At 40.0% G+C, this 25459-nt stretch overlaps 1 protein-coding gene across 1 annotated transcript in view; it reads right to left on the bottom strand.

The window, feature by feature from the left end:
• SERINC5 (serine incorporator 5) overlaps nucleotides 1-25459 on the bottom strand; it is a 308689-nt gene that overhangs the window by 122047 nt on the left and 161183 nt on the right. The window contains exons 3-5 of the mRNA XM_053701356.1: nucleotides 8811-8989; nucleotides 7076-7158; nucleotides 6038-6131 (exon numbers count right to left, since the gene is read on the bottom strand). Of these exons, the coding sequence (XP_053557331.1) occupies nucleotides 6038-6131; nucleotides 7076-7158; nucleotides 8811-8989 (356 nt within the window). The remainder of the gene's footprint in view (nucleotides 1-6037; nucleotides 6132-7075; nucleotides 7159-8810; nucleotides 8990-25459) is intronic.

Here is a 25459-nt window from a genome sequence, read left to right as displayed (position 1 = left end):
ATGGCCAAAAGAAACAAAACTTTCCAAGAAAGTAATTTAATGTCCAGCGAATGCATAGGTTCAAACGGAGGAGCTTGAAGAGCCCCCAGAACCAAATTCAAACTCCAAGGAGGAGAAATTGACTTAACAGGTTTTATACAAACCAAAGCCTGTACAAAACAATGAATATCAGGAAGACTAGCAATCTTTCTGTGAAAAAGAACAGAAAGAGCAGAGATTTGTCCTTTCAAGGAACTTGCAGACAAACCTTTATCCAAACCATCCTGAAGAAACTGTAAAATTCTAGGAATTCTAAAGGAATGCCAAGAAAAATGATGAGAAAAACACCAAGAAATGTAAATCTTCCAGACTGGATAATATATCTTCCTAAATACAGATTTACGAGCCTGTAACATAGTATTAATCACAGAGTCAGAGAAACCTCTATGACTGAGAATCAAGTGTTCAATCTCCATACCTTCAAATTTAAGGATTTGAGATCCTGATGGAAAAAAGGACCTTGCGATAGAAGGTCTGGTCTTAACGGAAGAGTCCACGGTTGGCAAGTAGCCATCCGGACAAGATCCGCATACCAAAACCTGTGAGGCCATGCTGGAGCCACCAGCAGAACAAACGAACGCTCCTTTAGAATCTTGGAAATCACTCTTGGAAGAAGAACTAGAGGCGGAAAGATATAGGCAGGATGATAATTCCAAGGAAGTGACAATGCATCCACTGCTTCCGCCTGAGGATCCCTGGATCTGGACAGATACCTGGGAAGCTTCTTGTTTAGATGAGAAGCCATCAGATCTATTTCTGGAAGTCCCCACATTTGAACAATCTGAAGAAATACCTCTGGGTGAAGAGACCATTCGCCCGGATGTAACGTTTGGCGACTGAGATAATCCGCTTCCCAATTGTCTATACCTGGGATATGAACCGCAGAAATTAGACAGGAGCTGGATTCCGCCCATACCAGTATTCGAGATACTTCTTTCATAGCCAGAGGACTGTGAGTCCCTCCTTGACGATTGACATATGCCACGGTTGTGACATTGTCCGTCTGAAAACAAATGAACGACTCTCTCTTTAGAAGAGGCCATGACTGAAGAGCTCTGAAAATTGCACGGAGTTCCAAAATGTTGATTGGTAATCTCGCCTCCTGAGATTCCCAAACCCCTTGTGCTGTCAGAGACCCCCAAACAGCTCCCCAACCTGTCAGACTTGCATCTGTTGAAATCACAGTCCAGGTCGGAAGAACAAAAGAAGCCCCCTGAACTAAACGATGGTGGTCTGTCCACCACGTCAGAGAGTGTCGTACAATCGGTTTTAAAGATATTAATTGAGATATCTTTGTGTAATCCCTGCACCACTGGTTCAGCATACAGAGCTGAAGAGGTCGCATGTGAAAACGATCAAAGGGGATCGCGTCCGATGCAGCAGTCATAAGACCTAGAATTTCCATGCATAAGGCTACTGAAGGGAATGATTGAGACTGAAGGTTTCGACAAGCTGAAACCAATTTCAGACGTCTCTTGTCCGTCAGAGACAGAGTCATGGACACTGAATCTATCTGGAAACCTAAAAAGGTTACCCTTGTCTGAGGAATCAACGAACTCTTTGGTAAATTGATCCTCCAACCATGTTCTCGAAGAAACAATACAAGTCGATTCGTATGAGATTCTGCTAAATGTGAAGACTGAGCAAGTACCAAGATATCGTCCAAATAAGGAAATACCACAATACCCTGTTCTCTGATTACAGACAGAAGGGCACCGAGAACCTTTGTAAAAATCCTTGGAGCTGTTGCTAGGCCAAACGGCAGAGCCACAAACTGGTAATGCTTGTCTAGGAAAGAGAATCTCAGAAACTGATAGTGATCTGGATGAATCGGAATATGCAGATATGCATCTTGTAAATCTATTGTGGACATATAATGCCCTTGCTGAACAAAAGGCAGAATAGTCCTTATAGTTACCATTTTGAATGTTGGTATCCTTACATAACGATTCAATATTTTTAAATCCAGAACTGGTCTGAAGGAATTCTCCTTCTTTGGTACAATGAAGAGATTTGAGTAAAACCCCAGCCCCTGTTCCAGAACTGGAACTGGCATAATTACTACAGCCAACTCTAGATCTGAAACACATTTCATAAATGCTTGAGCCTTCACTGGATTTACTGGGACACAGGAAAGAAAAAATCTCCTTGCAGGAGGCCTTATCTTGAAGCCTATTCTGTACCCTTGTGAAACAATGTTCTGAATCCAAAGATTGTGAATCGAATTGATCCAAATTTCTTTGAAAAATCGTAATCTGCCCCCTACCAGCTGGGCTGGAATGAGGGCCGCACCTTCATGTTGACTTGGGAGCTGGCTTTGGCTTTCTAAAAGGCTTGGATTTATTCCAGACTGGAGATGGTTTCCAAACTGATACCGCACCTGTAGGGGAAGGATCAGGCTTTTGTTCCTTATTGTGACGAAAGGAACGAAAACGATTAGTAGACCTAAATTTACCTTTAGATTTTTTATTTTGTGGTAAAAAAGTTCCTTTCCCCCCAGTAACAGTTGAAATAATAGAATCCAACTGTGAACCAAATAATTTATTACCCTGGAAAGAAAGGGAAAGCAAAGTTGACTTAGAAGACATATCAGCATTCCAAGTTTTAAGCCATAAAGCTCTTCTAGCTAAAATAGCTAAAGACATATACATGACATCAACCCTAATGATATCAAAGATGGCATCACAAATAAAATTATTAGCATGTTGAAGAAGATTAACAATGCTATGGGAATTATGATCTGTTTACTTGTTGCGCTAAAGCTTCCAACCAGAAAGTTGAAGCTGCAGCAACATCCGCTAAAGATATAGCAGGTCTAAGAAGATTACCTGAACATAAGTAAGCTTTTCTTAGAAATGATTCAATTTTCCTATCTAAAGGATACTTAAAGGAAGTACTATCTGCCGTAGGAATAGTAGTACGTTTAGCAAGAGTAGAGATAGCCCCATCAACCTTAGGGATTTTGTCCCAAAACTCTAATCTGTCAGATGGCACAGGATATAATTGCTTAAAACGTTTAGAAGGAGTAAATGAATTACCCAAATTATTCCATTCCCTGGAAATTACTTCAGAAATAGCATCAGGGACAGGAAAAACTTCTGGAATAACTACAGGAGATTTAAAAACCTTATTTAAACGTTTAGATTTAGTATCAATAGGACCAGATTCCTCTATTTCTAATGCAATTAAGACTTCTTTAAGTAAAGAACGAATAAATTCCATTTTGAATAAATATGAAGATTTATCAGTATCAACCTCTGAAACAGAATCCTCTGAACCAGAGGAATCATTATCAGAATCAGAATGATGATGTTCATTTAAAAATTCATCTGAAAAATGAGAAGTTTTAAAAGACCTTTTACGTTTACTAGAAGGAGGAATAACAGACATAGCCTTCTTAATAGATTTAGAAACAAAATCTCTTATGTTAACAGGAACACCCTGAGTATTAGATGTTGATAGAACAGCAACAGGTAATGGAACATTACTAAAGGAAATATCTGCATTAACAAGTTTGTCATGACATTCATTACAAACAACAGCCGGAGGAACAGATACCACAAGTTTACAGCAAATACACTTAACTTTGGTAGATCCAGCATCAGGCAGCGATTTTCCAGAAGTATCTTCTGATTCAGGGTCAATCTGAGACATCTTGCAATATGTAATAGAAAAAACAACATATAAAGCAAAATTGATCAAATTCCTTAAATGACAGTTTCAGGAATGGGAAAAAATGCCAGTGAACAAGCTTCTAGCAACCAGAAGCAAATAAACAATGAGACTTAAATAATGTGGAGACAATAATGACGCCCATATTTTTTAGCGCCAAAAAAGACGCCCACATTATTTGGCGCCTAAATGCTTTTAGCGCCAAAAATGACGCCACATCCTGTAACGCCGACACTTTTGGCGCAAAAACTTCAAAAAAATGACGCAACTTCCGGTGACAAGTATGACGCAGGAAATAACAAAGAACATTTTTTGCGCCAAAAAAGTCCGCGCCAAGAATGACGCAATAAAATGAAGCATTTTCAGCCCCCGCGAGCCTAACAGCCCACAGGAAAAAAGTCAAATTTTAAGGTAAGAAAAAAATTGATTATTCAAATGCATTATCCCAAATAATGAAACTGACTGTCTGAAATAAGGAATATTGAACATCCTGAATCAAGGCAAATAAATGTTTAAACACATATATTTAGAACTTTATATAAAAGTGCCCAACCATAGCTTAGAGTGTCACAAAAATAAGACTTACTTACCCCAGGACACTCATCTACATGTAGTAGAAAGCCAAACCAGTACTGAAACGAGAATCAGTAGAGGTAATGGTATATATAAGAGTATATCGTCGATCTGAAAAGGGAGGTAAGAGATGAATCTCTACGACCGATAACAGAGAACCTATGAAATAGACCCCGTAGAAGGAGATCATTGAATTCAAATAGGCAATACTCTCTTCACATCCCTCTGACATTCACTGCACACTGAGAGGAAAACCGGGCTACAGCCTGCTGCGAAGCGCATATCAACGAAGAATCTAGCACAAACTTACTTCACCACCTCCATGGGAGGCAAAGTTTGTAAAACTGATTTGTGGGTGTGGTGAGGGGTGTATTTGTAGGCATTTTGAGGTTTGGGAAACTTTGCCCCTCCTGGTAGGAATGTATATCCCATACGTCACTAGCTCATGGACTCTTGCTAATTACATGAAAGAAATATCCAAGGAATTGAGAATGCAAATTAGCAGTGTTCAAACTCTAATCAAGAAGTGGAAAATGAGGCGTTCTGTTTGATAACATACTGCATTCATCTTGCCATCAATTCTGACCAAATTTCCTGTGCCTTTGTAACACACACATCCCTAAAACATCAGCGATCCACCTCCCGTGTTTCACAGTAGGAATGGTGCACCTATCATCATATAGGCCTTGGTGACTCCTCTACAAATGTAGCGTTTATGGTTGTGGCCAAAAAGCTCAATTTTGGTCTCATCACTCCAAATGACTTTGTGCCAGAAGGTTTGAGGCTTGTCTCTGTGCTGTTTGGCGTATTGTAAGCGGGATACTTTGTGGCATTTGCGTAGTAATGGCTTTCTTCTGGCGACTCGACCATGCAGACCATCTTTCTTCAAGTGCCTCCTTATTGTGCATCTTGAAACAGCCACACCACATGTCCTGTATTTCACCTGAAGTTATTTGTGGGTTTGTCTTTGCATCCAGAATAATTTTCCTGGCAGTTGTGGCTGAAATTTTAGTTGTTCTACCTGACCGTGGTTTGGTTTCAACAGAACCCCTCATTGTCCACTTCTTTAGAGTTTAAACACTGGTGATTTGCATTCTCAATTCCTTGGATATCTTTATATCCGTTTCCTGTTTTATACAGTTCAACTACCTTTTCCTGCAGATCCTTTGACAATTCTTTTGCTTTCCCCATGACTCAGAATCCAGAACCGTCAGTGCAGCACTGGATGAAAGATGCAAGGGTCTGTCAGGAGTCCAGAAACTCATTGACCTTTTATACACACACACTAATTACAAGAAAATAGATCACAGGTGAGGATGGTTACCTTTAATAGCCATTCAAACCCCTTTGTATCAACTTGTGTGCATGTTATCAGGCTAAAATCACCAGGGTATGTAAACTTTTGATCAGGGTCATTTGGGTAGTTTCTGTTGTCATTATGATTTAAAAAGAGTAAACACAGTTGATTGATAATAAATGGCTTTAGCCAAACACTAACCATGAGTGAAAGAAAAGTTTTTGTGTTATCATTCATATTCTCTGTAATATATATATATAATATTATCCCCACCTACTCTCTCTCTTTCATGGCTTGCTGCTTCTGTTTACTGCTAGCATTTCATATTTTGAAGACACATAACATTATATTTCCTGCAATCTTTCCTGTTTTGCGGATGCTAGAATTTATGAATTATTAAAAAAAAAAAAAAAAAAGGAGTCTGTTGAAAAAATTCTAAAGAAAATAAACACCTACCAGTTTTTGTTCCATTTGTTGGCAAATTCTACCAAAAGCAAAAGCTGGATGACCAAAAAGAATCCCCCACCAATGGCTCCTATAATGAGCCACGCTGCAAAGGCAAAGACATTGTGTTATTAACCAGAATTATCTGTGAATACTCAGCAGCGAATGCATGAAATAACGCAAGTGTGAGTCTACATGCATGAGAGTGTGTGAGATTATGTATAATGTCGCTTAAAGGAATAGTCTAGTCAAAATTAAACTTACAAGATTCAGATAGAGCATGCAATTTTAAGCAACTTTCTAATTTACTCCTATTATCAATTTTCTTTGTTCTCTTGGTATCTTTATTTGAATCTAAGCTTAGAAGCCGGCCAATTTTTGGTTCAGCACCTGGGTAGCGCTTGCTAATTGGTGGCTACATTTAGACACCAATCAGAAAGTGCTACTCAGGTGCTAACCAAAAATAGGCTGGCAACTATGCTTACATTCTTGCTTTTTCAAATAAAGATACCAAGAGAACAAAGAAAAATTGATAATAGGAGTAAATTAGAAAGTTGCTTAAAATTGCATGCTCTATCTGAATCATGAAAGTTTAATTTTGACTAGACTATTCCTTTAAGTATGTATATTGAACAGTTTGGGATTTTTTTCAATTACTATGCATTTGCAACAAAGATATTATGCAAAACAATAGAATGCAAAAACAATTATATAGACTTATTTATAGGAATTCTATTGCAGTGTGTACCTATTAAGCACTATATAAAAAAAAATACAAAAAGGTTGAAACACCTTTACAAGATTTTGAGAGATATTTTTATGGCATTAGTTGAATCTGTACTATTCTATGGTATATGCAGAAACTATTTATTAAGTGTATAAATAATAAATTATTATTTTTAAGAATGTTTGGGTAATTTAACCAGCTTCCTCCAATTTTGTTATTTATGTAAATTTAGTTTACTGTGTGTAAATGTCTAGTGTGTGTGTCTATATATAAACATACACATCATATACATATATATTCACTCGCATTCACAAAGATAATACCATATAAGAAAGTATCCTGGTCAGGTATGAAGAAAGCTCCTGAGCACATTGCTATTAGCACGATGAACTTGATAAGCCAGAACCTACAAAAGAAAAACAGAAAAACAAATTTGGTAAAAATGTAAGTTAAAGGGACACTTTTCGTGATTCAGATAGAGCATGCAATTTTAAGCAACTTTCTATTTTACTCCTATTATCAAATGGTCTTCATTCTCTTGGTATATTTATTGAAATGCAAGAATGTAAGTTTAGATGCGGCCCATTTTTTATGAACAACCTAGGTTGTTCTTGCTGATTGGTGGATAAATGTATCCACCAATAAACAAGTGCTGTCCAGGTTCTCAACTTTCTTTTTCAAATAGATATAGCAAGAGAACGATGAAAAATTGATAATAGGAGTAAATTAGAAAGTTGCTTAAAATTGCATGTTCTATCTGAGTCATGAAAAAAAATTAGGTTCAGTATCCCTTTAATTGCTCTTTCATATTCAGAGCCGCAGCAGTAGGAGTATGATTCACTGATAGTCGGCAAGCAGTCCTGCTGATTTCTAAAAGAACAAAACCTCCCACTGCTCTGTAAGTATGGGTAGAAAACCCTTTATCCAAACTGTTTGGAACCTGAAAAGGTTTGGATTCCAGGAATAGTTTGGATTTTGGAATATTTGCATTTGTAAAAAGGGACAGTTTGGAGAGGGGATAGAACCAAGTTTAAACAACAATATCTTAAGTCGTCATTTAGGCAACATTTACCTTTCCCCATACAGCTTATACGTGCAACCTAAAGGTAGTTTTATATCCTTTTTAATACTTTTGTGTACTGTACATAGTATCCTCAGAAAGATAGTCTATATTTATTTAAAACAACTATTATTAGCGTTCTTATTACAGTATTGCACTATTGTTTGCATTTTAGAACACAAAAACCAAACCAAAGACACAGGCAGAGAAGATTGTGACTTACAGGTGGGGAAAAAGTTATTTTTAATAATTTTTTTTTTTTTTTTTTAAATATTAATGAAAATGTTTGGATTTCAGAATAAGTTTATTAAACACCAGCAACACAGGATATCAGTGGAAGAACAGAAGCGTGATATCCTGTGTTGGTGGTTTTTAATATTATGACACATATGATCACTATATTAGTATTTATATAACGATGCTCAGACAAATTTTTTCTATATGTTATTGATGCACACTATGTTTACTATGTGACTAGGTGGTTACCATGACTACCATTTGGCATTTTTCTGGTCCTAATTGGGGGTGGGGCTTTATGTGCTCACAGTATATATTGTTTGCAATATGTATACACTGTGTCTGAGGAAGGGGATACTTTGTACCCCGAAACGTCACTTTTCACAGTAAAAGATTGTTTCAAAAAGACCAGAAAGTGCAAGTTTCTTGTTTGCTGTATTTTTACCACACTAGCACCTTGGCAGCTGTTTGACTAAGTGAGAGTGCTCTCCTATGTTTATATATATATATATATATATATATATATATATATATATATATATATATATATATATATATATATATAAATAAAACAGTACTGCTAGATATTGAAATTGTAACAAAAACAACTGCATAACTTAATTTTTTCCTCAGATATAAATTCAAAGTAAGTGCTGAAGTCAGCAACCTGTTAGCTATATTTCCCAAAAAACTAAAATATTCAGTGTGTAACCTTTTCACAGTGTTTGTGGGGGGGGAGAATGTAAAAGCACGTCACATACCCATTGTGGATGTAGGCCCGGCAACTCCTGCTGTTATTAACTTTTATGGTTAATAAAAATAAGATAAAGAAAAAGCAAGCCATCCCGAAACAGACTCGATACACAGCAGAGTACCCCATCAGCTTGTTACAAGCTTCCCCGGCCTGGATGTGTTCACAGATATCAAGGTAGAATGGTACCTGAAAGACACGAGATCAGGGGGTTAAAGTTTGTTCAAACAAATTTATTAGTAAACTGAAAACACAATCAAATGCTCAACAGTACACAAATGTTTTAAGCATTCCCTTTAATATCCAAGGATGGTATTTTCAAACATTAAAGGGACAGTCAACACCAGAATTTTTGTTGTTTTAAAAGATAGATAATTCCTTTATTACCCATTCCCCAGTTTTGCATAACCAACACAGTTATAATAATATACTTTTTACCTCTGTAATTAACTTGCATCTAAGCATCTTCTGACAGCCCCCTGATCACATGACATTTTATTTATTATCTTTTGACTTTCATTTTATCCAATTAGTGCAGTGTCTGCCACAATCCACGGGCGTGCTCACAATGTTATCTATAGGGATTACCTGAACTAGCTCCCCCCCACTGTGAAAAGCAAATGCAAAAGCATGTGATTAGAGGCGGCCTTCAAGGGCTTAGAAATTATCATATGAGCCTTTCTAGGTCTAGCTTTCATTACCAAAAGAACAAAGCAAAATTGGTGATAAAAGTAAATTGGAAAGTTGTTTAAAATTGCATGCCCTATTTGAAACATGAAAGTTTTTTTTGGACTTGACTGTCCCTTTAATCAAGTTCTTACTGCATATATCTTCATAATAGACCAGGGCTCAAAATTTCCACTCAACCACTAGCCATAGGCGAGTGGAAATTTAACTGTGGGGAGTGAAAGTTAGTGAGTGAAGTTAAATCAACATTCACTCACTGTGGGGTGTTAAGTATCAAAGTTAGCACATTGTTTTTACAAAATGTGCAGTCCTACTGCAGCACTCGCACACATTTTGGGCTTTGTGCTAAAAATATCTAAAGGGATATTACATATCCATGAAAGGGCAAGGATATGTTATTCCTCTAGGGCTGTAGGGACCCCATTAGTGCTTAGACTGTTACTTCTAAGAGGGTAAACAGGGTCAGGGAGAGGGATTGGAGAGGAAAAGTGAAAGTGGAGAAGAAAGAGTTAAGAGAGAGTAGAGAGAAAAAAGAAATAGAGAAGAGATATGAAAGGCGAAAGAGGGTAAAGAAAATGATTTAAATTTGTTATGATATAAAATAACAACAAGATTAAAAATGACTGCACAGTGCACAATAAAGTGCAAAGAGAGGTGGAGTAGTGGCTGTGGCCGTGTGTATTGGGTGGGATCAGAAGTGGTGAGTGACATTTTGCCCTGGCTAGTAGCTTAGGATTTGGGCCCTGCTATAAACTTATAATTTTATAATACACACTCTGAAATGTTAAAGGAACATTGAAGCCAATATGAATAACATCAGTACATTGTAAAAAAACAATACTGCCATATAGGGCTCACTTTATGAAGCCATTCCCTCCCCATTGGAAGCATAACATTTTTCTACCATAAGCTTTTTGCCTCTTGTTGCTTTCCGTTTTCAGAACTAAAATACTTAATGCATGAACCAACATGCTTAGAAAACATTATACTTGTATTCTTCATATTGCAGTATATAGTTTGCGCATGTGAACATGGATGTTAATACTTCATTAGAAATGTACATTTATCTTATCTCTGGGAGTGTGATAACATAACAACCGCTCCCCATAGCCTCTTGCTATTTTTTCACTGCAGGGCCAGCAGGTAGTACAACCAATCAGAAGTCTTTCTGCCTGCCCCATAGAGAGAAAGCAGAGCAAGCTCCCGCCACAGTACCATCAAAACAGCATCTTGAAATGAATAATATATCACAAGTGTGACGAACCAAGGTTATCCAACCCTGCGCCAGTCACTTATTTGGTACAGAAAGGGTTATCAGCCCCCTTTTTCTGTCACCAATAGGTCACAATCTAGCCACACCAGGCAAGCTTGTAATTCAGTTTAGTGGGTGCAAGGGTTAACCACACTCCCTAGTCTGTACTAGACGTAAGAGAAATGCCCTAAACTACCTTTTAATGCCACCCACACTAAACCAACAATCCTATAGCTCCAATACTGCCACAACCTAAAATTTATTAAAGGGAAAATCCTAAGAAAAAACCCAGACTTTACACATTAACCCTCTAAATACAATTTAGCAGAAAATAACCTAAATTATACAGTTCTAATATTCCAGTCTCTTTCAGTAACGTGGTTCAATTATTAGACAAAGGCCAAACTTAATAAAAGAATGATTTATTATGCCAAAAATATTATGCACAATGCATTATTAATAAAAGTTGGTACAAATAACATGACACATTAGCAAACAGTGTTTTAAAATAAAATAGGAGAAAAAACATAATTTATGTAAGAACTTACCTGATAAATTCATTTCTTTCATATTAGCAAGAGTCCATGAGCTAGTGACGTATGGGATATACATTCCTACCAGGAGGGGAAAAGTTTCCCAAACCTCAAAATGCCTATAAATACACCCCTCACCACATCCACAAATCAGTTTAACGAATAGCCAAGAAGTGGGGTGATAAGAAAAAAGAGCGAAGCATAAATATAAGGAATTGGAATAATTGTGCTTTATACAAAAAAATCATAACCACCACAAAAAAGGGTGGGCCTCATGGACTCTTGCTAATATGAAAGAAATGAATTTATCAGGTAAGTTCTTACATAAATTATGTTTTCTTTCATGTAATTAGCAAGAGTCCATGAGCTAGTGACGTATGGGATAATGACTACCCAAGATGTGGATCTTCCACGCAAGAGTCACTAGAGAGGGAGGGATAAAATAAAGACAGCCAATTCCGCTGAAAAAAATCCACACCCAAAAATAAAGTTTAAATCTTATAAAGAAAAAAACTGAAAATATAAGCAGAAGATTCAAACTGAAACAGCTGCCTGAAGTACTTTTCTACCAAAAACAGCTTCAGAAGAAGAAAACGCATCAAAATGGTAGAATTTAGTAAACGTATGCAAAGAAGATCAAGTTGCTGCTTTGCAAATCTGATCAACCGAAGCTTCATTCCTAAACGCCCAGGAAGTAGAAACTGACCTAGTAGAATGAGCTGTAATCCTTTGAGGCGGAGTTTTACCCGACTCGACATAAGCATGATGAATTAAAGATTTCAACCAAGATGCCAAAGAAATGGCAGAGGCCTTCTGACCTTTCCTAGAACCGGAAAAGGTAACAAATAGACTAGAAGTCTTTCTGAAATTCTTAGTAGCTTCAACATAATATTTCAAAGCTCTAACTACATCCAAAGAATGCAATGATTTCTCCTTAGAATTCTTAGGATAAGGAGATAATGAAGGAACCACAATTTCTCTACTAATGTTGTTAGAATTCACAACCTTAGGTAAAAATTTAAAAGAAGTTCTCAACACCGCCTTATCCTGGTGAAAAATCAGAAAAGGAGACTCACAAGAAAGAGCAGATAATTCAGAAACTCTTCTGGCAGAAGAGATGGCCAAAAGGAACAAAAAACCTTCCAAGGAAGTAATTTAATGTCCAATGATTGCATGGGTTCAAAAGGAGGAGCTTGAAGAGCCCCCAGAACCAAATTCAAACTCCAAGGAGGAGAAATTGACTTAATGACAGGTTTTATACGAACCAAAGCTTGTACAAAACAATGAATATCAGGAAGATTAGCAATCTTTCTGTGAAAAAGAACAGAAAGAGCAGAGATTTGTCCTTTCAAGGAACTTGCAGACAAACCTTTATCCAAACCATCCTGAAGAAACTGTAAAATTCTCGGAATTCTAAAAGAATGCCAGGAAAAATGATGAGAGACACCAAGAAATATAAGTCTTCCAGACTCTATAATATATCTCCCTAGATACGGATTTACGAAACTGTAACATAGTATTAATCACAGAGTCAGAGAAACCTCTTTGACTAAGAATCAAGCGTTCAATCTCCACACCTTTAAATTTAAGGATTTGAGATCATGATGGAAAAAAGGACCTTGTGACAGAAGGTCTGGTCTTAACGGAAGAGTCCACGGTTGGCAAGAGGCCATCCGGACAAGATCCGCATACCAAAACCTGTGAGGCCATGCTGGAGCTACCAGCAGAACAAACGAGCATTCCTTCAGAATCTTGGAGATTACTCTTGGAAGAAGAACTAGAGGCGGAAAGATATAGGCAGGATGATACTTCCAAGGAAGTGACAATGCATCCACTGCTTCCGCTTGAGGATCCCTGGATCTGGACAGATACCTGGGAAGTTTCTTGTTTAGATGAGAGGCCATCAGATCTATTTCTGGAAGTCCCCACATTTGAACAATCTGAAGAAATACCTCTGGGTGAAGAGACCATTCGCCCGGATGTAACGTTTGGCGACTGAGATAATCCGCTTCCCAATTGTCTATACCTGGGATATGAACCGCAGAAACTAGACAGGAGCTGGATTCCGCCCATACCAGAATTTGAGATACTTCTTTCATAGCCAGAGGACTGTGAGTCCCTCCTTGATGATTGATGTATGCCACAGTTGTGACATTGTCTGTCTGAAAACAAATGAACGATTCTCTCTTTAGAAGAGGCCATGACTGAAGAGCTCTGAAAATATTGATCGGTAATCTCACCTCCTGAGATTCCCAAACCCCTTGTGCTGTCAGAGACCCCCACACAGCTCCCCAACCTGTAAGACTTGCATCTGTTGAAATTACAGTCCAGGTCGGAAGAACAAAAGAAGCCCCCTGAACTAAACGATGGTGATCTGTCCACCACGTCAGAGAGTGTCGTACAATCGGTTTTAAAGATATTAATTGAGATATCTTTGTGTAATCCCTGCACCACTGGTTCAGCATACAGAGCTGAAGAGGTCGCATGTGAAAACGAGCAAAGGGGATCGCGTCCGATGCAGCAGTCATAAGACCTAGAATTTCCATGCATAAGGCTACCGAAGGGAATGATTGTGACTGAAGGTTTCCACAAGCTGATATCAATTTTAGACGTCTCTTGTCTGTCAAAGACAGAGTCATGGACACTGAATCTATCTGGAAACCTAAAAAGGTTACCCTTGTCTGAGAAATCAATGAACTTTTTGGTAAATTGATCCTCCAACCATGATCTTGAAGAAACAACACAAGTCGGTTTGTATGAGATTCTGCTAAATGTGAAGACTGAGCAAGTACCAAGATATCGTCCAAATAAGGAAATACCACAATACCCTGTTCTCTGATTACAGACAGAAGGGCACCGAGAACCTTTGTAAAAATTCTTGGAGCTGTTGCTAGGCCAAACGGTAGAGCCACAAACTGGTAATGCTTGTCTAGGAAAGAGAATCTCAGAAACTGATAGTGATCTGGATGAATCGGAATATGCAGATATGCATCCTGTAAATCTATTGTGGACATATAATGCCCTTGCTGAACAAAAGGCAGGATAGTCCTTACAGTTACCATTTTGAATGTTGGTATCCTTACATAACGATTCAATATTTTTAGATCCAGAACTGGTCTGAAGGAATTCTCCTTCTTTGGTACAATGAAGAGATTTGAATAAAACCCCAGCCCCTGTTCCAGAACTGGAACTGGCATAATTACTCCAGCCAACTCTAGATCTGAAACACAATTCAGAAATGCTTGAGCCTTCGCTGGGTTTACTGGGACACGGGAAAGAAAAAATCTCTTTGCAGGAGGCCTCATCTTGAAGCCAATTCTGTAGCCTTCTGAAACAATGTTCTGAATCCAAAGATTGTGAACGGAATTGATCCAAATTTCTTTGAAAAAACGTAATCTGCCCCCTACCAGCTGAGCTGGAATGAGGGCCGCACCTTCATGTGGACTTAGGAGCTGGCTTTGGTTTTCTAAAAGCTTGGATTTATTCCAGACTGGAGATGGTTTCCAAACTGATACCGCTCCTGAGGATGAAGGATCAGGCTTTTGTTCCTTGTTGTGACGAAAGGAACGAAAACGATTATTAGACCTAAATTTACCTTTAGATTTTTTATCCTGTGGTAAAAAAGTTCCTTTCCCTCCAGTAACAGTTGAGATAATAGAATCCATCTGAGAACCAAATAATTTGTTACCCTGGAAAGAAAGGGAAAGCAGAGTAGACTTAGAAGACATATCAGCATTCCAAGTTTTAAGCCATAAAGCTCTTCTAGCTAAAATAGTTAGAGACATATACCTGACATCAACTCTAATGATATCAAAGATGGCATCACAAATAAAATTATTAGCATGTTGAAGAAGATTAATAATGCTATGAGAATTATGATCTGTTACTTGTTGCGCTAAAGCTTCTAACCAAAACGTTGAAGCTGCAGCAACATACGCTAAAGATATAGGAGGTCTAAGAAGATTACCTGAACACAAGTAAGCTTTTCTTAGAAAGGATTCAATTTTCCTATCTAAAGGATCCTTAAAGGAAGTACCATCTGCCGTAGGAATAGTAGTACGCTTAGCAAGAGTAGAGACAGCCCCATCAACCTTAGGGATTTTGTCCCAAAACTCTAATCTTTCAGATGGCACAGGATATAATTGTTTAAAACGTTTAGAAGGAGTAAATGAATTACCCAAATTATTCCATTCCCTGGAAATTACTTCAGAAATAGCATCAGGGACAGGAAAAACTTCTGGAATAACTACAGGAGATTTAAAAACCTTATCTAAACGTTTAGATTTAGTATCAAGAGGAGTAGAATCCTCCATTTCTAATGCAATTAGGACTTCTTTAAGTAAAGAACGAATAAATTCCATTTTAAATAAATATGAAGATTTATCAGCATCAACCTCTGAGACAGAATCCTCTGAACCAGAAGAACCATTATCAGAATCAGAATGATGATGTTCATTTAAAAATTCATCTGAAAAATTAGAAGTTTTAAAAGACTTTTTACGTTTACTAGAAGGAGGAATTACAGACATAGCCTTCTTAATGGATTTAGAAACAAAATCTCTTATGTTATCAGGAACACTCTGAGCATTAGATGTTGACGGAACAGCAACAGGTAATGTAACAGTACTAAAGGAAATATTATCTGCATTAACAAGTTTGTCATGACAATCAGTACAAACAACAGCTGGAGGAACAGATACCACAAGTTTACAGCAGATACACTTAGCTTTGGTAGATCCAGCACCAGGCAGCGATTTTCCAGAAGTATCTTCTGACTCAGTGTTAACGTGGGACATCTTGCAATATGTAATAGAAAAAACAACATATAAAGCAAAATTTATCAAATTCCTTAAATGACAGTTTCAGGAATGGGAAAAAATGCCAGTGAACAAGCTTTTAGCAACCAGAAGCAATAAATAATGAGACTTAAATAATGTGGAGACAATAGTGACGCCCATATTTTTTTAGCGCCAAAAAAGACGCCCACATTATTTGGCGCCTAAATGCTTTTGGCGCCAAAAATGACGCCACATCCGGAACGCCGACACCTTTGGCGCCAAAAAACGTCAAAAATGACGCAACTTCCGGCGACACGTATGACGGCGGAAACAGAAATTTTTTTTGTGCCAAAAAAGTCCGCGCCAAGAATGACGCAATAAAATGAAGCATTTTCAGCCCCCGCGAGCCTAACAGCCCACAGGGAAAAAAAGTCAAATTTTAAGGTAAGAAAAAATTGATTTATTCATATGCATTATCCCAAATATGAAACTGACTGTCTGAAATAAGGAACATTGAACATCCTGAGTCAAGGCAAATAAATGTTTGAATACATATATTTAGAACTTTATAAAAAAGTGCCCAACCATAGCTTAGAGTGTCACAGAAAATAAGACTTACTTACCCCAGGACACTCATCTACAAGTTGTAGAAAGCCAAACCAGTACTGAAACGAAAATCAGTAGAGGTAATGGTATATATAAGAGTATATCGTCGATCTGAAAAGGGAGGTAAGAGATGAATCTCTACGACCGATAACAGAGAACCTATGAAACCTTGAATTCAAATAGGCAATACTCTCCTCACATCCCTCTGACATTCACTGCACGCTGAGAGGAAAACCGGGCTCCAACCTGCTGCGGAGCGCATATCAACGTAGAATCTAGCACAAACTTACTTCACCACCTCCATAGGAGGCAAAGTTTGTAAAAACTGATTTGTGGGTGTGGTGAGGGGTGTATTTATAGGCATTTTGAGGTTTGGGAAACTTTGCCCCTCCTGGTAGGAATGTATATCCCATACGTCACTAGCTCATGGACTCTTGCTAATTACATGAAAGAAATAACAGACCTAATACTTCACTAGCTTATGAGTCTGCCCCCAGGGAGATGGCCAAGAAGAAAAGTTGTCACTCACGCTGTAGCAAGCAGAATCCCATGTAGAATGAACACCTTATTGTTAAAAACATAAGATTCTTATACCATTTTCCAGAGATTAGGTTGCCTGACCACACCCTCCTGGGTGGGCTAAGAAACCCCCCTGTCTTTATGCCCTTCAATAGACTAAGTTCTTGCCTGAAATTATACAATCCATTATAATTTCTGCTAGGTAACTATTTCTATATTTACATATCGAGAACCTCTTAGTTTCATTGGGAGAATCGGTTTGATATCAAATATGCCATAGGTTGTCATATTTACCTTCATTTAAGGTTATAACAGTTTTAACACACATATGTACATAATATACCAATGTCCTTTCAGTAATCTGGTCAGTTTTTGTGATGGAGGCCCTGTTTTGCATCATGCATTCTATTGACAGCCTAAGCCATAAACCCTTTCCTGTGTATTTTCTGAAACTAAGAGCTTGAGTGGCTTTATGACTCAATGCATACACAATAACAGTTGGTGGAGCTATTTAGGAGGCTCCTGGCACTTCAAACAAAATACAAGTCACAATTCTTCTTGAAAAACAAATAACTGTTTTGAGTTCAAGCTACACAGAATTAACCCCTTCTTAGCTAAATCCTGAGTTTTCGTGACACCTCCCCCAATAAGAGACGCAAAAGGGGGTGGCTACAAGCCACTCCCGATGTGTATCAAAGAGGACACTCCTCCTGGCATGAAAGACCATCAGCGTTACCATGCATACTGCCCTTTTTATGTTGTATGGTAAACTCATGTTGTTGTAGAGCTAGGCTCCACCTGAGGAGTTTACCATTTGAGCCAGCTACCCTATGTAACCAGTGTAATGGGTTGTGGTCAGTTATCACGGTAAACTGGCGTCCATACAGATAAGGCTGTAGCTTTTGCAAGGCCCAAACTATAGCAAGGCACTCTTTTTCCACAGTGGCATATGCCACTTCTCGTGGAAGTAATTTCCTGTTTAGGTACACAATGGGGTGCTCCTCACCTTTCTTATCCACCTGACTCAGCACAGCCCCTAGCCCATAGTTAGAAGCATCCGTTTGCACTACGAATCTCCTGTGGAAATCAGGGGCCTGTAGTACAGGGGAGTCCATAAGGGCAATTTTCAATAAATTAAAAGGCCTGTCACACTCATGGGTCCATTTGACTGTTAGAGGTAGGCTTTTTTTGGAAGGTCTGTTAGGGGTTTGGCTATGGTACTATAGTGTGGCACAAACTTTCTATAGTACCCTGCGGTACCCAGGAAGGACATAACCTGTTTCTTTGTCTTAAAAGTGGGCCAGGCCATTATGGCTTCAGTTTTTCTTGGCTCGGGGCACAGTACCCCTCCTCCCACCAGGTGACCCAAGTACTGGACCTCCCCCATGCCCAGCTGACACTTATCTGGTTTTATAGATAGCCCAGCAGTGGCTATTTGGTCCAATACACTGGCTAAATGTGTGAGGTGTTCCTCCCAGGTATCACTGAACACTGCAATATCATCCAAGTATGCAACAGCTTGCCCCTCTAGCCCCTCCAATAAATGGTTAACTAGCCGCTGGAATGTGGCAGGGGCATTTTTCATCCCAAAGGGCATCACTTGGAATTCATATAGCCCAAAAGGAGTGATAAAGGCAGACCTCTCTTGTGCTTCTGGGGTCATAGGGATCTGCCAGTATCCCCTGCTGAGATCCATGATGCTAAGAAACTTGGCCCCTGCTAGCCTGTCCAGTAGTTCATCTATGCGAGGCATAGGATAGGCATCAAATTCAGTCACTAAGTTAAGCTTTCTGTAATCTACACAGAACCTAGTGGTTTTGTCCTTTTTGGGGACTAGTACTACTGGGGAGGCCCAGGGGCTGTGGGACTTGCAAATCACTCCCAGCTCTAGCATCTCCTCTATCTCCCTTTTTATGTCAGCACTGACCTGCAAGGATACCCTGTACGCTGTTTGTCTGAGGGGATGGTGATTCCCAGTATCTACATGATGTGTGACTAAGGGTGTCCTGCCAGGCTTCCCTGTGAACACGCTATAGTAAGGCCTAAGCACCTCAGAAAGCTGATGACGCTGATCCCCAGTTAAGTGGGCTCTAATCTGGGCAGCTTCTAGGGTGTTGTTTTTCCTGGTGGGGGCCAGTAAATCAACAAGAGGGTCAGTCTCATGCTCTTCTCCAGACAATCTACACACAGTTAACACGGTGAGTTATCTGTCATAATAGGCTTTTATCATATTTATATGATAGATTTTTTGCCTTTTACCCTCCTCAACCAGAGACACCACATAGTTCACATCATTCATCCTCTTTAGGATAGTAAATGGACCCTCCCAGGCAGCCTGTAGTTTGTTCTGTCTCATGGGTATTAAAACAAGCACTTTCTGTCCCACATCATACACTCTCTCTCTGGCATTCCGGTCATACCACTGCTTCTGCTTAGACTGGGCAGCCTTTAGGTTTTCCTGTACCTCCCCCACTAGGCTATGCATTCTGTCCCTGAACCTTATTACATAGTCTACTACCGAGGTCTCTTGAGCACCCAATTTGCCTTCCCACCCCTCCCTGATCAGATCAAGGGGGCCACGCACTCTGCATCCATATAGGAGTTCAAAGGGGGAGAAACCAGTGGATTCCTGGGGCACCTCTCTATAAGCAAATAGGAGGTGCGGCAGGTAATGCTCCCAGTCCTTTCCCTGTGACTCCACAAAGGTTTTGAGCAACTGCTTCAGGGTTCCATTAAACCTTTCACACAAGCCATTGGTCTGGGGGTGGTATGGGCTAGTCACTAGGTGTTCTACCTGCACCTTTTTAAATAGACTCTGCATCAGGCCAGACATAAATTGCGTGCACTGATCAGTTAGCATTTCCTTAGGGAAACCTACCCTTGCAAAGATACCCAATAAAGCATCAGCCACTTTATCAGCCCTGATAGATGACAGGGCCACTGCCTCTGGGTAGCGGGTCGCATAATCCATTACCGTCAGAATGAATCTTTTCCCTGAACTGCTTGGGATAGCTAGGGGCCCTTCTATATCCACAGCCACCCTCTCAAAGGGCTCAGTCACTATAGGAAGGGGAATTAAAGGGCCACGTCCCACCTCTCCAGGTTTACCCACTTTCTGACATACAGGAAAGGAGCGACAATAATTAGCAACATCAGTACCCATCCCCGGCCAATAAAAGTGATGGGACAACCGGGCTTTGGTTCTCTGTACCCCTAGATGTCCTGCCATAGGAATTTCATGGGCCACTCCCAACAGTTGCGCTCTAAACCGTTTAGGTACCACTAACTGTCTCTCAGCTAGCCAGGGATCCTGTTCCTCCACTGGAATGGACTCCCGGTACAACCTCCCTTTATCCCAGTACACTCTCTCTTTATCAGAGTCAGCAGGCAGCTGCCTAGCTAGGTCCCTGATCTTCTCTAGTGTGGGATCGGTCCCCTGGGCCTGCTGAAAATCCTGACTCTGACCAATTATTAGTGACTGTGCTGTTTGAGGCCCCCCACCTTCCTTATCAGTGTTCTCCCCTGGGTCCTCAGGCTGAAGCACCCCCTGCTCCATAATCTGGGCAGACTGCTGTAGGGTCACCACTGATACAGAGGGGCCCTCCCACTCTGGCACTACTTCTACACACTTTTGGTACTTAGGGATGATTGGTTCACACACCAACAGACTGTCATTCTCATTCAGCTCTCTCTCTCTCTCTCTGTCCGCGCATCCTCCCATATTTTCACAGGGCCCTACAGACATGTCTGGTTCAGGTAAAGGCTGTGTCACACACACACCCTGCCCCCCCCTCCCCTTCAGCACATATCTGAGCATAGTTACACATGGTCTCTTGTACATTAGGACCCTTATCTTGTTTACCTAGGTCACAGGTATCATGATCAGGTATATACTGTGACAATAATCTACCCAAATCAGTACCAAGCAATACATTTGTAGGAATATTATCTGACACTCCCACATCTCTTAACTCTCTTCCTGCTCCCCAATCTAGATATACTCGTGCCATAGGCACTGCAGGTTGTACTCTCCCAATCCCTTTTACTGCTAGAGTCTTTCCAGGGATAATGTCCTCCGAGCTCACTAGCTCTGGACGCACAATAGTCACTTCTGCACCCGTGTCTCTGAGCCCTAATGTTACCTTATCTCCAACAGTCACAGGTTGTAGGTTCTCATTGGTACTTTCCTCTGGCCGGGTTACAAACAAAACCGAAGATGATAATCCTGAGGAGCGGCCTCCTCCTGCTGATGCAGAAGGTTTCTTCCTCTCTGGGCAGTTAGTGCTGATGTGACCCATTTTTTGACAAGCAAAACACTTGCGGGTATCTCCCTGCCCAGGTGCAGCACCCGCCCCTCCTTTCCCAGAGGGAGCAGACACACTAGATAAAGGCACAGCAGGTTTTGTGAAGGGGGGTCGTGCAGCAGCTCCCTTCCAGGTAGATCCCCCCTTAGAAAAGGATTTCCTCCCATTCCCTGGTGACCTGTTGGCTGTGTAAAAATCAGCCAGCTCGCCAGCTTCCAATGCCGTTATGGGCTTCCGATCCAAAACCCATTCTTGAACTTCGGCTAGGCACAGCTGCATAAATTGCTCCTTCACAATCAAATCTTCCAGCTCCTCCATAGTGGCAACTTTTAATCCTCTGACCCACTGTTTAAAGTCTGTCATCAAGTTCTCAACAGCTGCAGTATAGCTCTCTGACAAACCTTTCTGCAGAGAACGGAATTTCTTTCTGTACACCTCAGGAGTAAGATTATATCTCCTCTGCAGTGAAGCTTTAATGGAATCATAGTCCTGATCAAACTCTGGGGGTAGTTCAGCAAACGCCTCCAGTGCAGGACCTTTCAGGCCAGGGGTAAGGTACTTGGCCCACTGCTTCCTTGGCAACTGGAACTGTCTGCAAACTTTCTCAAAGCTACGCAGGAATACATCCACATCTCCATCTTTCTCCAGGGTGGGAAAATTCTCTGCACGCACTCTGGGAGCAGGTGGGTCTCTAGGTTCACTAACAACAGGGGAGACCGTCCCTCTCTCCAACCGTGCAAGCTGTAGCTGATACTCTCTCTCCGCCTGTCGTTCAGCAGCCTGTCTTTCAGCTGCCAGAGACGCCTGTCTCTCAGCCACAGCAGCCTGTCGTTCAGCAGCCTGTCTTTCATAAAACTTTGTAATCAGTTCCATACGCAAACTTGCATCCACTCAGCCCATATGTTTAAGAACAGTGTGCAAACAGTCCAAGGGATCCCCAGATCCTGATGAATCGCTGCCCCCAGCTGCAGACATCTCTCCTGAGACCTCAACTGGCGTGATTTGGCTGTTATCATATTCCACAAGAGCTTGTATTAGTAAATCTTTGTTCTTTGAACGTGTTGGAATATCACGCTCCTGGCATAAGAGTACCAGAGTCTCTTTAGATTGCTGGTCGTATGATTGCATAGCAAAAATAAAATAGAAAAGAAAAACAGAGAATAGGGAAGGGGACTGTTTGCAATGTGTGACTATATAATGCACTGAGTTTTAGCCTTTGGAAATTGTAAGAAACAATTTCTTTTAGTACCGGGATTTTCACACTAGCAAATCCACACACACTAAAATCTAATAATAAAAAAAATTATCTACACCACTGCCCACCAACTTGTGACGAACCAAGGTTATCCAACCCTGCGCCAGTCACTTATTTGGTACAGAAAGGGTTATCAGCCCCCTTTTTCTGTCACCAATAGGTCACAATCTAGCCACACCAGGCAAGCTTGTGATTCAGTTTAGTGGGTGCAAGGGTTAACCACACTCCCTAGTCTGTACTAGACGTAAGAGAAATGCCCTAAACTCCCTTTTAATGCCACCCACACTAAACCAACAATCCTATAGCTCCGATACTGCCACCACTTAAAATTTATTAAAGGGAAAATCCTAAGAAAAAACCCAGACTTTACACATTAACCCTCTAAATACAAGTTAGCAGAAAATAACCTAAATTATACAGTTCTAATATTCCAGTCTCTTTCAGTAACGTGGTTCAATTATTAGACAAAGGCCAAACTTAATAAAAGAATGATTTATTATGCCAAAAATATTATGCACAATGCATTATTAATAAAAGTTGGTACAAATAACATGACACATTAGCAAACAGTGTTTTAAAATAAAATATGAGAAAAATAACAGACCTAATACTTCACTAGCTTTTGAGTCTGCCCCCAGGGAGATGGGCAAGAAGAAAAGTTGTCACTCACGCTGTAGCAAGCAGCCTTCCATGTAGAATGAACACCTTATTGTTAAAAACATAAGATTCTTATACCATTTTCCAGAGATTAGGTTGCCTGACCACACCCTCCTGGGTGGGCTAAGAAACCCCCCTGTCTTTATGCCCTTCAATAGACTAAGTTCTTGCCTGAAATTATACAATCCATTATAATTTCTGCTAGGTAACTATTTCTATATTTACATATCGAGAACCTCTTAGTTTCATTGGGAGAATCGGTTTGATATCAAATATGCCATAGGTTGTCATATTTACCTTGATTTAAGGTTATAACAGTTTTAACACACATATGTACATATTATACCAATGTCCTTTCAGTGACCTGGTCAGATTTTGTGATGGAGGCCCTGTTTTGCATCATGCATTCTATTGACAGCCTAAGCCATAAACCCTTTCCTGTGTATTTTCTGAAACTAAGAGCTTGAGTGGCTTTATGACTCAATGCATACACAATAACAGTTGGTGGAGCTATTTAGGAGGCTCCTGGAACTTCAAAGAAAATACAAGTCACAATTCTTCTTGAAAAACAAATAACTGTTTTGAGTTCAAGCTACACAGAATTAACCCCTTCTTGGCTAAATCCTGAGGTTTTCGTGACAACAAGCTATGGTTTACTTTGGTATGATAGTTCAAGATGTGTGACAGCACATTATTATTATTATTTATTTGTAGAGCACCAACAGATTCCGCAGCACTATAAACATAGGCGATATACAAGGTAACATTTATAGGGATAAAATGGGTAGAGGGCCCTGCACTGTTGCAGTCAGCTCTTATGAAGGTGATCTGCAAACAGCTGGACTCTTAGGCTTACATGCTAAGGGGGTTCAAGGGGAAAGTAATGGAGGAGAGGAACTGGTATAAAGAAAGGTTAGTGTAGGTTGTATGCATCCCTGAACATTAGAGTCTTTAGGGAGCGCTTGAAGCTTTCAAAACTAGGGGAGAGTCTTGTGGAGCGAGGCAGAGAGTTCCACAAGATGGGAGCCAGTCTGGAGAAGTCCTGTAAACTGGAATGTGAGGAGGTAACAAGAGAGGAGGAGAGTAGGAGGTTGTGAGCAGAGTGAAGGGGACGGGAGGGAGAGTATATGGAGACAAGGTCTGAGATATAGGGGGGAGCAGTGCAGTTGAGGGCTTTGTATGTCAGAGTGAGAATTTTTTGTTTGATCCTAGGGGCAAGAGGAATCCAGTGAAGGTATTGGCAGAGAGGTGCAGCAGATGAAGAGCGACGTGTAAGGAAGATGAGCCGGGCAGAGGCATTAATTATGGATTGTAAAGGAGCTAGGCGGCAGGTGGGGAGACCAGAGAGGAGAGAGTTGCAGTATAATTCCTCATTCAGCAATAAAAGAGCTATAGGACAGAAGCAGGATTGTGCTCTGCCTGTATGGGGAGGGCAGATACTGTCTTCTGATACTACAGTGTAAAAAATACCTTGAGGTTACGGGCCACAATTCTGATTTGTTATCCGATGCACTCACACAGTTGTTAAATGTCTATTTCTAATGCAAGGGATACTAAACTTAAAATTAAACTTTCATGATTCCAGTAGAGCAAACAATTTTAAAAATATTTCCAAGTTACTTCCATTATCAAAAAGTGCCCAATCTTTTTTATGCACACGTTCTGAGGCACCAGCTCCTGCTGAGCATGTGTAAGAGTTCACAATATATATGTATTTGCATTTCTGATTGACTAATGGCTGTCATGTGATACAGGGGGAGGAGAAAATGGAAGGAAATTTTAACTTGTCAGAAAAAAAAATCTAGTACTCATTAGAAATTCAAGTAAGTGCTATCGCATTGTCTTTTTATTATGCACTTGTTGACTGTATGTAATGGCCCTTTAAACATCCACATTCATATATACACACTATATCTACTGCAATGGTTCAGTGGAAATTTTTTTTTTTACTAACCCTTGAAATTAATTTAAAATATGATTTTAACGCTAATAGCATTTTGGCTAGACCACTGATAGTGTCACGAGAGAGTAATATAACAATTACAGTTCACTATTAATAAAATTAATA

Source organism: Bombina bombina, chromosome 2 (assembly GCF_027579735.1).
Source record: "Bombina bombina isolate aBomBom1 chromosome 2, aBomBom1.pri, whole genome shotgun sequence".
Lineage (NCBI taxonomy): Eukaryota > Metazoa > Chordata > Amphibia > Anura > Bombinatoridae > Bombina > Bombina bombina.
Note: the sequence above shows the minus strand (reverse complement) of the source record. Positions and strands in the feature narration are given on the sequence as shown.